The 16,155-nt window shown below is 45.1% G+C and overlaps 1 protein-coding gene and 1 pseudogene across 3 annotated transcripts; one reads left to right on the forward strand and one right to left on the reverse strand.

The window, feature by feature from the left end:
* Positions 1-219: 219 nt before the first annotated feature.
* Positions 220-7,234, reverse strand: LOC128103461 (acylcarnitine hydrolase-like). 3 transcript variants are annotated; one of them, XM_052727876.1, is made up of 12 exons: positions 7,159-7,234; positions 6,348-6,558; positions 5,063-5,204; positions 4,264-4,397; positions 3,924-4,182; positions 3,063-3,161; positions 2,699-2,839; positions 2,499-2,579; positions 1,750-1,894; positions 1,261-1,398; positions 841-913; positions 220-406 (listed from the first exon to the last, which is right to left on the reverse strand). In XM_052727876.1, the coding sequence occupies exons 1-12, from the start codon at positions 7,232-7,234 to the stop codon at positions 220-222; spliced, it is 1,686 nt and encodes a 561-aa protein (XP_052583836.1). The 3 variants fall into 3 exon arrangements, with proteins under 3 accessions (XP_052583836.1, XP_052583837.1, XP_052583838.1); XM_052727877.1 differs by having other exon boundaries at positions 3,063-3,157; positions 3,920-4,182; XM_052727878.1 differs by lacking the exons at positions 3,924-4,182; positions 4,264-4,397.
* A 4,204-nt stretch (positions 7,235-11,438) lies between these two features.
* LOC128104570 (methionine-R-sulfoxide reductase B1-like) lies at positions 11,439-11,874 on the forward strand (annotated as a pseudogene).
* Positions 11,875-16,155: the final 4,281 nt, after the last annotated feature.

Genomic DNA, 16,155 nt, shown 5'->3' on the forward strand with positions numbered 1-16,155 from the left:
ATCCACACTGTTATTGGAGCATTTATTGAGTGGGTCTAACAGAAGATGACCCAGCAGGATAAAGCGTCATATGCACAGGATTTGTGATAAATGTAGAAAAACGGACAAATGCAGAGGCTATGTGAGTGTTAGAATCAACCCAGGTTTCTCAATATTATTGGGAACCTCAAACTGACCCCATCAGCAGGAAACCCCACATACCATTCCTCACACAGGATGCTAAAGCTCTGTGTGATTGTCCTGAGTCCCCTGTATCTCCTGGATCTTCTGGGGTAGAGTCTTGGTCCAGAACTGCAGCCTTCTGGCCTTCAGAGTTCGGCCCACAGTAGGCTTGATGTCCAGCTGCAGGTACTGCTCATCATGGTCCAACATGGGCCAATAGGGTAGACCCTCACTGTTGGGATTCCTGTGGATATGCCAGCCAGTGGGGAAGGGTGAGGTCACTCTGATACAAAGACTGACCCCCTGATTTGGGTCATGACAATAGAACAATTAGGCCAAAGGTTAAGAGGACTGTTGTGGCATGTTTCCTGGTAAAGGGATAGAAGTGTCACCCACTAGTTTCTGCCCATATGAGGGAAGGGAACCTGAACTATTTTATGTCTCTCTCTAAGAAACAAAATCTAAAGAGCAGTACCATATCACTATGGCCCACCAGCCAAGTCACTGTGAGATGAGCAGTATCTGATAGCTAGAAAGTATCTGTGTAAAGGTGCTATCGGGTCGAGAAAACTCTATCATGTGATGGAAGATCCATGCATGCTAAAGAGATTACCACATAAAAGGGAGCCCTAGGTAGGGATTCACACTTGGAGGGTTGAAAGAGAGGTGTGTTCTCACCCATGTCTTGCAAAGTTGGCCCAGTACTTCATCATCCTCCTGCTCAGTAGCTTCTCCTCCTCAGTGAAGTCAACTGGAGTCATGAGGAAGGCAAATGTTGAAGTCCCTGTCACCTCACACAACTGCCACCTCATGCTTCACATTCAATTCCAGCTGTTGTCAGACCCAAACCTATCGGCTTTGTTATCTCCTGTCTTCACTATACAGAACCCATGATCTACGCATGCCTCTAATTGAATTCATGTCCCAATGTGCTGTCATCTCTATCACAGGCTAGAGTGGAATGTGTTCAGATTCTAATCCCAGTTAATTTTTTAGGCTGTGTTATGGTATATATTTGATTTTATTCTTTCCCAGAGCCTAAGTTTCCTCAAATGGACTGAGAACTCAGGACACTTCAGGCAGTTATCTCTGACTCACTTTTCATGCCAAAGAAGAAAGGCCCAAAGACAAAGGGAACTTCATCACCATGGTCAGCCTTCACATGGGGTGGCCTGAGACTCTTGAGGAAATTGGGTTGATGTTGGAACTCATAGAAGTAGACAGGGGCATAGGAACCTGGAGGTGGGTACAAATAGTGATTTAGTAGCCCCTCACCTGAAGTTCTTCTGAAACATATTTGGTAACAAGATACCTTGATATGAAGCTACCTGGAATTATCAAAGTTAAATGGGAGGAGCTCCAGGCTGGAGCACTAGCTATGGAAAAACCCTTGGTTAAGGGATGCTCATAGCCTTCCAGTTGAGTTGTTTCAAGAGTCAACAGAGTATCAGTCACCCATTTTCTCTTCTGTATGTCACTCTCTTTAACTAGACATGAAAAAACCTGAATACTACATTGCTCCACAGTGCTCACCCGTGACCCACACCTGTGAGCTGATCCTCTAAACCTTGTTACAGATGTACTCACGCTGAAAATGTGCTACTTGGAGTGCAGGGATCCCAAACATGAAGTCTCCCATCATCTCTGTGAACTGTATTTGGAGGGCTTGGGGATCCTCAGTATTTCCCATGTACTCTTTCATTAACAGGTCACTACACTCAGGAGGCAGCATCTACACCAAGGAGAGCAGGAAGAATGAGGTTAGACATGTTGTTGGTTAGGTAGGCAATAACATTTGGTATAGGGAGAATAGGGCCTGGGATGAGGTAGGGTATAGGTAAAAAGGTTTATGCTCTGAGGTCACCCCACACAGAATCACCCATATATACTGTGGTGGTTTGAAAGAAACTAGCCCCTAAAGAGAGTGGTGGCACTATTAGGAGGTATGACTTTGTTGAAGCAGGTATGACCATCTGGAGGAACTGTGTCACTGTGGACCTGGGCTTTGAGGTCTGATATGTGTTCCAGCCATACCCAGTGGTTCAGACCACTTCCTGTTGCCTGAGAGTCAAGATGTAGGAATCTGAGTTCCTTCTATAGCACCACCTCTGCCTGCACAGCACCATCTCACACCATGAGGATAATGGACTAGACCCCAGAAATTGTAACCCCCCCCAATAAAATGTTTTCCTTTATAAGAGTTTCTGTGGCCATGGTGTCTCCTCACAGCAATAGAAACCCTAACTGAGACACATACTGACCTTTATTAATAGGAATCTTTCTGAGAAGGAGATATGAGGGACCTCTCTATTTGGACAGGATTAGAGGTGTCTCACCATTTGTGCTGCTGTATTCTTCAGAACAGCCTGCAGGTTCTCTCTCGTTATTTCCTTTATTGTCTGAGAGTAGCCCATGGCCTGGGAAGCAGAGGACACTGTTAAGTATGGGATCTGATGGACTTGGATTAAACATGTATTGAGTTTCTACTGCTTTTCATGAGTGTCCAGACTCCCAGAGGATTGGAACAGAGACTCACCATGGGGACAATGAAACCATACTCATCATTGTTGAAACCTATGATGCTGGGGACAGGGCGAAAATCCACAGAAGCCAACAACTCTTGGGGATGCCTGGGAAAAAACACTCCATCCACCGTAGCAGGAATGGTCTTGAAAACCTGAGAGGCATTAAAATTCAATGCTGAAGGTCAATAAATACATATGCCAATATCCACTGAGTTGCTGCTACCATTTTCCCATTTCTCACTAGTTTCAGAGTGCTCTGCTCACTCTGGAAGGGAATCTACACTTGGAACAGTCTATCTTGGTGTTCATATTGAACACAGAACTAAAAGAACACAAAGAGTGATGAGGCTCTTCCACACAGACAATTATACGAACCTTGCTAATGGCCAGAATCTCTGCTTCACTCTTGCCTCTCAGACAGCGCACCAGGTTCTCTGAGTCTGTGGTCTCACATCCAGACATGTTGGCCACTGTCTGTAAAGGAAACAAGCAGGGAAAGTTTTCTTACTTCCAACTAGATGCGATTGCACCTAATTCTCACACTTATTGTGTGTTCTGTGTAGCTTGGAATAAGTATGAAGTCATTCCCTTTGCCCTAGTGCTCATAGGTGAGAGCTATTCTGTAGGCATGCTTGTTCTTTTTGTTTAGGGTAGTTTTACTTTTTCCACCTCTCTTTCTGTGTTTTGTGTATGAGAGAAGAATAAGTGTGACAATGTTTGTGTGTGAATGTCAGAGGATAAAGTTTCCTTTCTTCAAGGACCCCCCACACCCTTTATTTGAGACAGGGTATATTCTCTTGCTGTCCCTACAATAGCTGAACTGCTCTGTGAATATCCAGGGATTCCCTTGTTTCTGTTTGCCACCTGACCACAGGAATAGTGACATTATAGATACATGTTACTATCTCCAGACTTTTGTGAATTCAGGACATTTGAACTTAGGTCCTCAGGCTTGCATTCCAAGGACTTTAAAAAAAAAACACTGAATCATCTCTTAATTGTATGTATTTTTTTTTTGCCAATGATGGGAGTTTCTAGGAGTAGTTTTCTGGTCAAATAACATACTCGCACAGTATGAAATAGATGTGAGTGGAAGCTACTCCTAAATTTCTGAGAAATAACTGGGAAGAAAACTATTTTCCCCTGTCCTTATTTCCCCAATGAACAGAACGCCAAAATACCAGAAGGTGAAGGCTGAGGGGGCAGACTAGGGTTTTGATGGTTGAGGGCACTTACAGTGTAGACCATTTCATGGGTGTCAGAGATAAGGTCAGGCAGCAGGGCCACTCCACTCTGCATAATGGCTCTGTGGAAGAGTCCTTTGGACAATGGGGACAAAACAAGTGAAGACACACTTGTGCCACCTGCAGACTCGCCAAAAATAGTGACCTGGTCAGGGTTTCCTCCAAAGTGGGCGATATTCTGCTGAACCCATCGTAGGGCAACCACTTGGTCCAGGTAGCCCCAGTTGCCTCTGGCATGTTGGTCTCCAGTGCTGAGAAGAGGAAGGGACATGGATCACAGGGCTGTCTAGGTTCTACTTAGCTGCCATTGCACTGCCCAGCCCTGGAATCACCTGAAGAAGCCCAGGACACCCAGACGGTACTGGATATTGACAACCACCACATCCTCAATAGCTGCCAGAGTGGATCCATCATACATGGAAGCCATGCCTACAACCAGTCCACCACCATGAATCCACACCATCACCTGGAGAAGTCAAGAGAGATGCCATGAAACTGCTAGCCAGCCCAACCTCTGCAGGACTGCTTACTAGAATATCAACTGCTGTGCCTCTTTGCAGCTACACAAATACATAAAAATCCTCAGGACTTTAGATCCTTGGTCATGGCAAGGTGGCCTCTAGTAGCCCCATCAGTGTATATCTAGTCCCTGTCTCCACCATGTATCTCAATTTGAATTCAAAGCTCTATGTATAGAGTAATGTCATCATTACTCAGGCTCTTCATAGTAGAAGAAAGAGGGGCTGTCTCCATGGACATCTTCTCAGATTAAAAAAGAAAAGGATCGTTAAATCTCATTAGCACAACAGATAATCCCAAACTACAAATTAGTGACATCAATGCTTTGGTCTTGAGCAGGCAAGTGGTTCTGCATGGCTCAGTTTGTAGAATGAGTCTTGGTTTTATCAAAGAGCCAGAGCCTTTGATCATGCAATGCTCTAGTGCTATGTGTACCTTATACAGGATTAGCTGCACAGTGTGGCTGAGAAGGCCTTTTTTTCTTTTTTGACACAAACAGGGTGAGGCTTTTCAACAGAGTTCACACAGCAATGGAGCTTAGGTTGCTTTTCCTCTTCTAATCATCTTGAAAAACATACCCTGTCCCCAAACTGATCATGGCCCAACACTCACAGGCAGGTTAGAGCCCTCATGGGCATGAGCTGGTGTGTAGATGTTGAGATGCAGGCAGTCCTCAGACATAGAGATGGGAGGCAGGATCTGTTTCATATCCACCCTACCCTCTATATTCATCATATCAAAAATTTGCAGACACCTGATGGAAATAGCAGACAGATATTCCAAGGGTTTTATGGTGGTTAAAACCAAATGTGAGTCTGGACCGTTTCTCAATCACCTTCGGCTCCTGCTCCTTGTGATGCCCTGTTAACACCTATTCTCTCTCTAAAGTCCCTTCTCACCAAGGTAAAGGCCACAGGCTCCATGAAAGCTGGGGTGGAGCCAGATTTCTAAGGAGTCATCCATTTGGCTAGGGCTTGGGTGTTGTTTTTCCCTAAGTCTCAGATATAGAGTGTTCTAGGTGTCTCTATGGGAATGATTGGCTGTATGTGGAGGCATTCACAGAATTACGTAATAATAGAAAAGTGACCTAAGCATTAGAAGGCATATAATCTTTTCCTACTCTCTGTTCCTGAATGCTGATGTGATGTGACCAGCTCCTGCAATTTTCCTTCACTGTGAATCTCCCCCCCTCACATGATGGATTGTAATCTGGAGCCTATAATAGTAGCTTTCTCCCCTAAGCTGCTTTTGTCAGTATTTTATTACAGCAACAGAAAACAAACTAAGATTGCAATATTGGAGTGTTGTATCCACAGGTACTAGAGGAATTGGTGGACATTGCTGTCCAAAGGGCAGTGAGAAATCCTTCATCCCATGTACAGACTCTTAGGGAACTTCTTTTTCCTACACTGTCTCCAGAGGAAATTAGTTACATATCGTTGTTCCTTTGTCAGTGACACTTGGCCCTATAGGTTATCACAGTGACTGTGAGGGTGGGGTTAGTGAGTATCCATAATGCTGCACTCCTCAGAACCTGAAGTCTATTCTACTGGATTCAGGGGCACTCTCTGCTTAATAGGTCACATAACTCATGCCTAGAGATTCCTCCCATTGTGGCAGAGAACACTGGGCTCAATTTGAATCTGTGAAAAATTTTACATTTGCTCTGTCCTACAATACCTGCATCTGACTCCATGTGGGTGTCCAGCACTGACAAAAAGGTGGTACAGTTGTTCTACTCAACTTTATCCCATGCACCAGAAAAACACTTGGGGCACTCCTGCACTATGAGGGAAATCTACTATGGGCCTGAGATGGAGAAAAGATTTCAGCATAGCTCACAGCTTAGAGCAACTGTTCACCCCAGTGCCAGACATCCTCTGGGTCCAAAACTTACATGGCTGGATATGAGGTTCCATCTCTCACACCACTCCATGGTTCAGGGTCTTCAGGTGGTGCAAAGCGCAGTGGTCCTATGGGTGGCTTGGCAAAGGGAATTCCCAGGAAGCTATGAACACCAACTTTGGTGTCATTCACTTGGATGAGGCTGCCACGGACCTGGCCTGTGTGTGTGTTTCTGATGGGGCTGGCCTCTGATGAGTCCTGACCTGGGTGGAGAGATGCCCTCAGGGTTAGTCTTATGCAATCAGCTGCCAGCAGATTGTGTGTGTTATCAGGACACACAGCAGAAGAACTGTGTGTGGGTGTGAGTGTTGGAGCTTGCCTATACCTCATGACCAGGAACCATTTCTATTATCCCTTTGAAGGTTGTCAGAACATTTCTCTGGCCAAAGAGCTCACACACTCAGTCATTTGGCTACATGAATTTGTGATTATTATCATTCTTACCCAAAGGTCAGTAGTAGCTGCAATCATAGCCATATACTGAGGGAAAAATTTCTTCAGCTCATTTTTCCTTGAATTGTCTAGCACTCTCCAGAGCTCTTTACATTGAACTGTCTCCTCACTATGAAGTGACCTTTGACATCTCTGAACCTCCGAGTGCTAGCAGGCCCACAAAATCTGTGGGCTTTGGCCAGGGAATTGGGAGGCACATGTTTCCCACACTTTTATCAATCTGCTAGATTCTAGCATTTCCCTCAGCCCCCATCCCTGGGCTTTCCCTTCCACAAACTCAGCCTCTGACTCTGCAGAATTTTGCAGCTCTGACTCTAGTCATTCCCCATTGCCAGCTTAGTGAGCCTCACCCTGCACATGGAGGAGGAGAAGCAGGAGTCCAAAGACCACAGCATTCAGCCAGCTATGACGTTGATTCAGTGGCATGATCAGCTCTCAGACCCGAGTCTGCTGCTACATAGGACGCCCACGTTTCACAAACAGGAAGCAGAATCTGTGGGCCTTGTCCAGGCAACAGTTTAAATCCAAAGGATGTAGGCGGGAACTTGGTGTGGTGGGCCTAAGTCCTCATTGTAGGAGAACTGATTAATCAGAAGTGATAGGAGCCAATGGCCAGGAGGCAGGGCAATTCACTTCTGCTATTTCTGTTCTCTCTTTGGCCTCCTGGAAAGGCACACCATGGATTCTGAAGCTCTTCTAGGATCCTAGGAACCCTGTCCTCATTCCTGGGCAAAGAGCTGTAACAGGAGAAGTCAGAGGGCTTCTGTGAATAAGTACTCACTCAAGACATCACAGGAGAGACAGGAAAATGCAGGAGCTCTGAGTGTGACCTTTATCCTCAAGACTCCTCTGTGCTTTGAAGACTCAGTTTACTGAGCCTGCTTCCAGGGTCCCTGGTCCCTACAATGCCCTTCGGGCCTACTTGGACACCTCCCTATTAGGTCATAGTTGTTTGATCAAAACACAGTGCAATTCTGGTGCTTTTAAAGTCCACAGCCCCTGTTCACACCACTCTCATGATATGTCTCCTCTAGTGTCCAGTTCCTGCCAAGATAAACTTCATAGTCATTTATGCATTTAACAAATATTTTTAAATGTTTGCATTTATTTATTTATTGTGCTCATCTACATATGTGTGTGTGTGTGTGTGTGTGTGTGTGTGTGTGTGTGTGTGTGTGTGTGTGTGTGTATGCTCCCAGGCCGTGGCTCACATATGGAGGAAAAAGGATGATTTAAGTAAGCCCATATTTTAACTCCACCATATGAAGCCCAAAGTGGAACTTAGGTCATCAGGGTTGGAGGAAAGTTCTCTTACAACCTCTTGATTAATATTACATGTAACCATATGACAAACACTTAATGGGGCTTGCTGGCTCCAACACTGGGGTCAATCTGATGTCTCAGGAACTATGATAAACTTGAAATATAGGTCTATAAATAGAAGTTTCGGAATCACAATAAAATGCTGACAGGATATATTAAAGAATGCAAGATCAGGAGTCCATACTCAGTCCAGACTGACTTCCTAGATTAAGTGGTATAGGTATCAGTGTCAGACAGCCTTTAGTGCCACCTGAGAATTGACCTTGGCTTCAAATTATCTTCATTATTATCTAAATAATAGTCTAGAGCCCCACATCATGGCACTGTGGTACTTCTTCCTTAGTGTATCTCTGGCTGTTTCCCTGGCACAGCACAGCTCAGATTTTCCTGCCTCCTCTGATCAGCAAGGACTCCTTTAATTCCATGTCACCTCTCCAATGCACTCTTGTCCTGTCTTAGCCTTTCTTTGCAGGTGTTTTCTCCACTCCAGTTTCCAACTAAAGGAACTGCTGGACCATGAGAGTTGAGAAGTTTCCTGTTCTATAATCTCAGAAAGAAAGAACCAAATTCCCAATGGATCTTGGACATCCCTGTGCTTCTCAACCCCAGACATGTTTGTAGTTCAGCTAGGGAAATCCCTGTGTGCCCTGCTACTCACTGCACCATCACTCAGAGGCCTGTGTTGATGATGGCCATGGCCATAGTAAAAATGTGAAATGAAGAAGACATGTAGGTTCTATTCTGTGGAGGGAGGCAGGGAGTGAGTAGGGAGAGCATGAGAGATAGAAAAAGAGGTGAGAGAGAGAGAGAGAGAGAGAGAGAGAGAGAGAGAGAGAGAGAGAGAACATGGATTAGTTGGCCCTCTGCTTATGTAGGAAGGTGGTAAATGTGACCCCAGCCTGGACTACATGTGAGATAAGAAACATGACCTCTCCCCACCAAAGAAGAGTCTTAACATGGAAGTGACTCAGGCTGCAACTGCTGAGGAGTAATATAGCTGAGACTCTGCAATGACAGGAGGGAATATCAAGGACATTACGCTGGACGGCAGCTAGTCTCCAGTGGTTCCTCTTACAGGACATGGCAGGAAGAGATACAGTGTTCCTAAACCATAAGCAGGTACAAACTATGGTAACAGAAAGCAGTGCATGAGGGCCTGGAGGGATCTTTAGATGGGAGATGGTATCCATGAGCTCAGCTGCTGAGCCTCTGCTTAGCATTCCCCACATCTGTGCCCTGGTGTCCAGGACAGACAACACAGGAGTCTCTACCTTTATGCATAGGTCATGGTGCCTGATGGCTGGTATTCAGTGCAGTGACTGAAAAAAGAGTCTTGGTTAAAGGTAAAGGGTTGTACAAGTCCCTGGGTCTAAAGAAAATGTTTTGGGGAAACAAAAGGCATATTGAAGACAATTTGGTATCATTGCAAATGTCAAAATACAAGACACGTTGAATTGGTAGACGTGAGCAGTTTAAGCACAATACTAACAAAGAGGGCTCTAAGAGTTGAAATTAAATGAAAATTCATCACATGGAACACACAGAAGAGACATAGTTCAGGAGGATTTATGGAAAACAGGAAGATACTCCACACATTGAGAAGTCATTCGTTAAGGTGCCAAGGATAGGGATATCTTCTGCCAGACAAGCCTCTCCTACCTCACACCCATGACACACCAAAGATCTTTACACTCCTTACAGGTACTGATTCCTGACCCAGGAGACTGGCAATGTCATTCTATTAGAAACCTTAGTCATGTATCTGAATATGCATGGCAGACTACACATCACAGACAGAGAACTTCTGTGGGGTTGGGATGAAGGAAGCACCTCATTCTGACCCAGAGCTCAGAGCACATTCTCACCTCAGGGCTGGAAGTTCTCTGGGTCCCAGAACTTACATGGCTGGGTAGAAGGTCCCATCTCTCACACCACTCCATGACTCAGGGGCCTCAGAGGGTACAAAGCACAGTGGACCTACAGGTGGCTTGGCAAAGGGAATTCCCAGAAAGCATGGACACCAATCGTGGAGCCCTTCACATGAATGAGGCTTCCTCTAACCTGCCTTGTGTGTGTTCCTGATGGGACTGGCTGAGTCCTGGCCTGTGAGTGGAGAGACGCCATCAGGGTTAGTTCTGTTCAGGCAGCTGCCACCACCCTGTTGTTTCCCACCTCATTTTCACTAGGGTACATGGGGAAGGGATTCAGGGTGTCTGGGTTCAGCTGTGGGATGTGGGTGTAGGACTTCCTTCCTTCTCTTTTTTCCTTCCTTCCTTCCTTCCTTCCTTCCTTCCTTCCTTCCTTCCTTCCTTCCTCCCTCCCTCCGTCCCTCCCTCCCTCCCTCCCTCCCTCTCTCTCTCATTCTCTATCTCTCTTTCTTTCCTTCCTTCCTTTGTTTGTTTTGTTTTTCTAGGCAGAGATTCTCTGTATAGCATTGGCAGTCCTGGGACTGCTCTGTAGACCAGGCTGGCCTCAAGTCAGGGAGATCCTCTTGCCTCTGCCTCCTGAGAGCTGGAATTAGGGTGTGTTCATTCACCACCTGGCTAAGGTAGGAGTTTCTTTATCCCCACCATGGCCAGAAAGATTGCTCATGCCCCTTTCAGTGGTGCCTATACACATCTCTGGTCAACAAGGAGATATCCTCAGAGCCACTTGGCAGCAGGAATGCGTTATTTTCATTGTTATCCAGAGTTCTGTAGTAGCTACACTCACATACAGAGGAAGGAACTGTCCCTTTGCTTTCTTTCCACTAATCTGCAGGTCAGTTGCTCAGACCTCTTTATACTGCAGTAGCTGTTTTAGTAAGGGCTGTCACAGACAGAGAGACTTAAAATGTGACCATTAAAGTGATCTTAAGATGTACATGGACCCCTTAGCCACATTCCCTATTCAACCCATATCTATAATTTACAGCAGGGGCTTAGCAATGCCTTCAGGTTCCGGTGGAAATATCAGGCACAGCTCATCTGTACATAAAGGAAGAGCTCTGTCTCTGCCAAGCTGTAGAGTCCAGGCTAAAGAGTATTCTCATTTCTCTCCTGCCCCATGGAGAGGGCATTGCAAGAATCATTACTATGTTAGGGATGTTCTATTGGTTTAAAGCAGTAGATTAAAGAAGGACTGGGTACCGGTTTTCCCAGACCAGGAAATAGTTGCACATTCCTATAATCTCAGGCCCATAGGCAGAAGGACTGTGTTGGGTTTCAGGGCATGCTGGTTGTGAAGTGAATTTTAGAACAATCAGTCCAACATAGTGAGACACTTTCTTAAAAAAATCAGTAAATTAATACATGAAGTCTATCTCGTCATGGTCCTGCCGTTCTGCAGCTTCTTCAGAGGCAAAGTTTTTCAGAATCACTTTGAGCCAGGTGTCTATGTGTGCGCCAAGTGTGGCTATGAGTTGTTCTCCAGTTGCTCAAAGTATGCATGCTCATTCCCATGGACAGCATTCACTGAAACCATCTTGCAGATAGTGTGACCAAACACCCTGAGAAAAACCAACCTGAAGTTTTAAAGGTATCCTGTGGCAAACGTGGAATTGGGCTGGCCATGAGTTCCTGAATGATGGCTCTAAGTGGGGACAATCCTGATTCTGAATATTTAGCAGCTTATTGAAGTTCATTCCTAAAGGCAGAGAAGTGCCTACCTCCCTAGGCACAAGACTGTGCAGGAGATGGAATACCATTGGGGCTGCCCTGGCCAGCTGCTCCAGTCTTGGTCACTGCATGATCTGCTCTGGTTAATTTCTTCTATGCCAGCCAGGGTGGTGATGATCTGTGACCTTCAGGGAGGGGAGTTGGCTGATGCCATGAACTCTTGACTTGGAACCTTGTCTTCTGGCAGAGAAAACAAAACTCTCTTATTCGTCTTGCCTCACTCTGGGCTGGGAAAGTGACCATTGCCCCATTACCTGGCCAGTGCAGCAGAGGCTTTGTTCTCACCACTCCCTCCAGTTCATACCTGCAGTGGTGCTCTCTCAGAAGATAAAGACACTGTACTTTACTGTACATGCTTAGAAGCTCTTGACATTGGGAGAGGTGGTGATGCTGAGACCCATGCTATCTTGATTCCTTTCTAGAGTGATCAAATGGAAATCAATAAACATAAAGCCTGGAGGAAAATAAATGCATGAATAAATAAATAAATAAATAAACAAACAGATGATTGATGGATAGATAGATGATAGACAGAGGGATAAATAATATAAGGCATAGCTCTCTGCACCTATGCCTGGTACTGTGCTCACTTGGGGTGAGTACAAGAGGGAGCATAGGCTGTGGTGGAGGGACTTGAACTCTAACCCCACAGTAGCTTGGAGCTGTAAAACAGTGCATACCTGATCCCGTCCTTCCTCGAGACTCTTCCCACACATGGACATATGCTTCTTGTAGGGCAGGGATCAGAAAGGTGAATTCTGCCATGGTCTCTTAAAACTGTAGTTGGAGGGTCAGGGGGTCTGCAGTGCCCCATGGCTTCCTCCATCAGCAGGTTACCAAACTCAGGGATGACCTTGAATACCTGAAGCCATTCAAAATGAGGGAATAAAATCAGGTCCCAGACCTAACTTTGGGTTTTCTTGTATCTAAAAAGTGAATTCTTCTCCTACACTTATTAATTTATCCCATGATTCTCATATCCATTTCAAGAGATTTCACACTTAGTGTAGCTGATTCTGTTTCCTAATTTGCTTTGAAGATTTTAAGGTCAAAAGGTTATGGAGATGGGGTGATTGTTTCAGAATAGTAAGGTCTCTTTACTCCATACCCATCGGTTCCCTTTCCTCACAAAACCGTTATTCAATAAAAGATAGAATCCCCTCTTCTCTTTTGCCTCTCAGGCAGTAACCAGAGTGTCTGAGTCCATCTGTTCACACCCAGACAAGATGGATAGCAACTGTACAAGAATTATGCAAGGATGTACTGGCTCATTCTTCAATATGAGAGAAGAAATTTTTCAACATTCTCAACTGTGTATGGTCTGCAAATATCACAGTGTACACTGTGTGCATTGTGGCCAGGATGAAACTGCTCTCACTTCCCCATGCTGAAAAGTAACAGGCATAGGAGCCATCCCACCTCCTCACATGATTCTAAAGACAATGGGAACCATTAGGTACAATTTGCTGGCTAAGGAGAATGCTCAACCTGTGTGAGGCACAGGGGTATGGGTTATGTCCATTGAGACTCTCCTCAGTTCCCTGGAACATGGCACTTCCCCAGGCATCTCTATGGTCCTTCTTATTCTCATGCTGCAGGCAGAGCCAGGAGCTCACAAGATGAACAGAGAGTCAGCAGGTCAGGACAGGGTGAGAGGGCACTCACTGTGCAGACAATCTCAGGGAAGATGGAGATGAAAATGGGAATAAAAATATCACCTGTTTGTCACAGTGGAAGAGTCTGTGAGACTTGTCAAGCATCCTTGTGCCTCAGGCAAATAATTCCATTCCCATGATAGTATACAAGGGGTTTAAATTTCTTAATTATGGTTCTCTTCCAAACTTCAGCACCAGAAAGCAGTGAGTTGGTTGCCAGGAAACATGGCTTAGGACTATAGTTAATATGAAGGTGTGAGATGAAACTGTTTTGAGAGACAGAAACATCCTCACACTTGAAATGGACATGGTTACAATGTCTCATGCATGTGCTCAAAATGACCAAGGTATGCAGATAAATGGATAGATTTATTCCATACAGATCATTTAATAATGAATCTCTTTAAAAATTCCTGACATATCCCCCCCCCCCAGCTGGAGCTACTTTAAGGAAGCTACTCATTTCAAGCCTGAGTCCCTTGTCTAAAGATTCCTGGACTCTAATGGTCACTCAACATTATAGGCAAGAAGCTCTAACATGCTCATTCATGGTTGCTCTTCTGAACAGTCTTGGTTCAGGTACCTGGATTCTGAATCACAGACAAAAATAAGGCACAGTGTCACATCCTCTTCTAAGGCAACTAGTGCTGGCTCATCCTCAGGGACATCAGGTCAGTGTTTTACACACACTCCCCAGGATGACTTAAGAAGATAGGTGTGATCAGGTTGTGATGAAACATACCAGATAATCCAGTACTCTTGTTGAGGTAAAGGAAATAGGAAGCTCTCCAACTGAAGTCTGGCAATCTGGCAAGAATCTGATCATACAATGAAATTCTGAAGATGTTCAGCCACTGAAGAGTTGCTAGGGCACATAGGCCCAGGAGGTCCCATGCCTTCCTCAGCATCTCTAGGTGAGTGATGGATACTGGGGAGGAAAGAGACATTTCCTACAGTGGTGTAGTTACCAGTAAACCACCCATACTCCTGTAAATAAACCATCACCCAATTAGTTGCTCTAACCAAACGTATTGGATGATCAACAACAATTAAAAAGGCAATAAAGGAGAAGAGGAACTAGCTGACAGCAGAAAGGAGAAGGGGAAAAATGAGAGCAATAAGGGAATGAACATGAGCAAATGCCTCATTCACATGTATGAAAATGTCATGATGAAAATGACTATTGTGTGTCATTAGTATACACTAAGAGAAAACACAAAAGAACTCCAGCACAATAATGTTGGCTGTGAAGATTATCTACATCGAGACAACATTCCTTTTGTAGAGAGATGTTTTAAAAGGGGAGTATTAAACCACGTGGTGGTGGCACACGCCTTTAAGCAGAGCCAGGCGGATCTCTGTGAGTTTGAGGACAGCTTGGTCTATAGAGCAAGTTTCAGGACAGGCACCAAAACTACACAGAGAAACCCTGTCTCAGAAAACCAAAAAAAGGTAGAGGGAGTATTTAAAGAGCTTTCACAATGCTGCAGGCCTAAGCATGCTCAGCTTTACTCCTCTGCCAGATATAATGCTACAACACTCTGGGAACCTCACAAAGAAGACAGTGAACCTGTTTACAGTACCACATCCCTGGTGGACTTCTATCTAGTACACATCAGCAACCACACACAATCCCATTCACTAACAAAGAAGAGGTTTTTTAGCATGTAACTCCAGAAGGCTCCAAAGTCAGATGTATGGCTACTGCAAAGGGGAGGTTCTCTTGAAAACACAACACCCATGCTTGAGTGTGTCTTGTCCTCTCCTTGGATGCCTCCCGTTAATCCTGTGCTGCAAACTTGCAAACATCTGTTCTTTTAAATGCCACCTTTGAAAGAAGTAGACTGCTAAGGATCTGTTGAGCTGTGGGAAAACCACACATAGATCTCTAGGGAGCAGCTCTCCTGAGTCATCACTCAGGCTGGGCTGGCCTTTGAGTTATCCATGCTCCTGTAACCAACCTTTCCCCCAGACACCACACCCCAATAAACTCATTGGTCACCCAAGAAATAAAAAAGAATGCCAGCTCTGCTTCATAAAAATAAACAAAAGCAAAAAAGATAAATGTGTGCACATATATTTGATTTTCACATAGTGATTACAATCTGACCTCTTCTTGCTTTGGTGTTTCTACCCTCAGACTGAAAGACACACCATTCCAATAAATGACAATTCAGGGAAAGCTGCTCTTGAAGGATGAAACATCATGGTTGTGCCAGGGTTGAAGCAGGACCACTTCATCAGCTGGTGTCTGTGTCTGTAACAGTGTCAGCCATCAGTTGTGGACACAGTGAGCTTTATAGACAGATATGCCACGCAGCAAGGCGTCCCATGTAGGCATCCAGGCAATGAGGACAGGGGCTGAGCTTTTGACCTTGGGAAGTTGTAGGCAAAACCCTCTGATGCCTGTACATGCTGCTGCTCTGGTCTCACTCACATCAGTTGGCACAAAAGACATTGACCCATGAGGATCAGATGGGGGAGGGTAACTCAGAAACACCGGGCTGATTTGAAGCTTAGGTCTGTCAAATTCTACAGTGTCCAAACAAGATGCTCTGTGAGGTGAGGTGCCAAGGAAGTGGAAGCTTACAGAGATGACAAATCCAGAAGGGCAAGAAGGGTTTTACTGGACACCCCCCAGCAGTTCTGGGCATGGAAGGAAAATGGCTGCCTAAGGAGTGCATAGCATCCAAGGCTCCCACTCAGAGACAGA

The sequence above is a fragment of the Peromyscus californicus genome, unplaced genomic scaffold (assembly GCF_007827085.1).
Source record: "Peromyscus californicus insignis strain IS unplaced genomic scaffold, ASM782708v3 Scaffold_8__1_contigs__length_139910024, whole genome shotgun sequence".
Taxonomy (NCBI): domain Eukaryota; kingdom Metazoa; phylum Chordata; class Mammalia; order Rodentia; family Cricetidae; genus Peromyscus; species Peromyscus californicus.

What these genes read in the sequence shown, in the direction of transcription:
- LOC128103461 (XM_052727876.1), bottom strand. Translation starts at nt 7,234, where the DNA reads ATGCCACTGAATCAACGTCATAGCTGGCTGAATGCTGTGGTCTTTGGA. An exon ending in AGATTCTGGCCATTAGCAAG is followed by an intron (nt 2,840 to 3,062) that starts GTTCGTATAATT and finishes AATGCCTCTCAG; the next exon opens with GTTTTCAAGACCATTCCTGC. An exon ending in AGAATACAGCAGCACAAATG is followed by an intron (nt 1,895 to 2,498) that starts GTGAGACACCTC and finishes TCCTTGGTGTAG; the next exon opens with ATGCTGCCTCCTGAGTGTAG.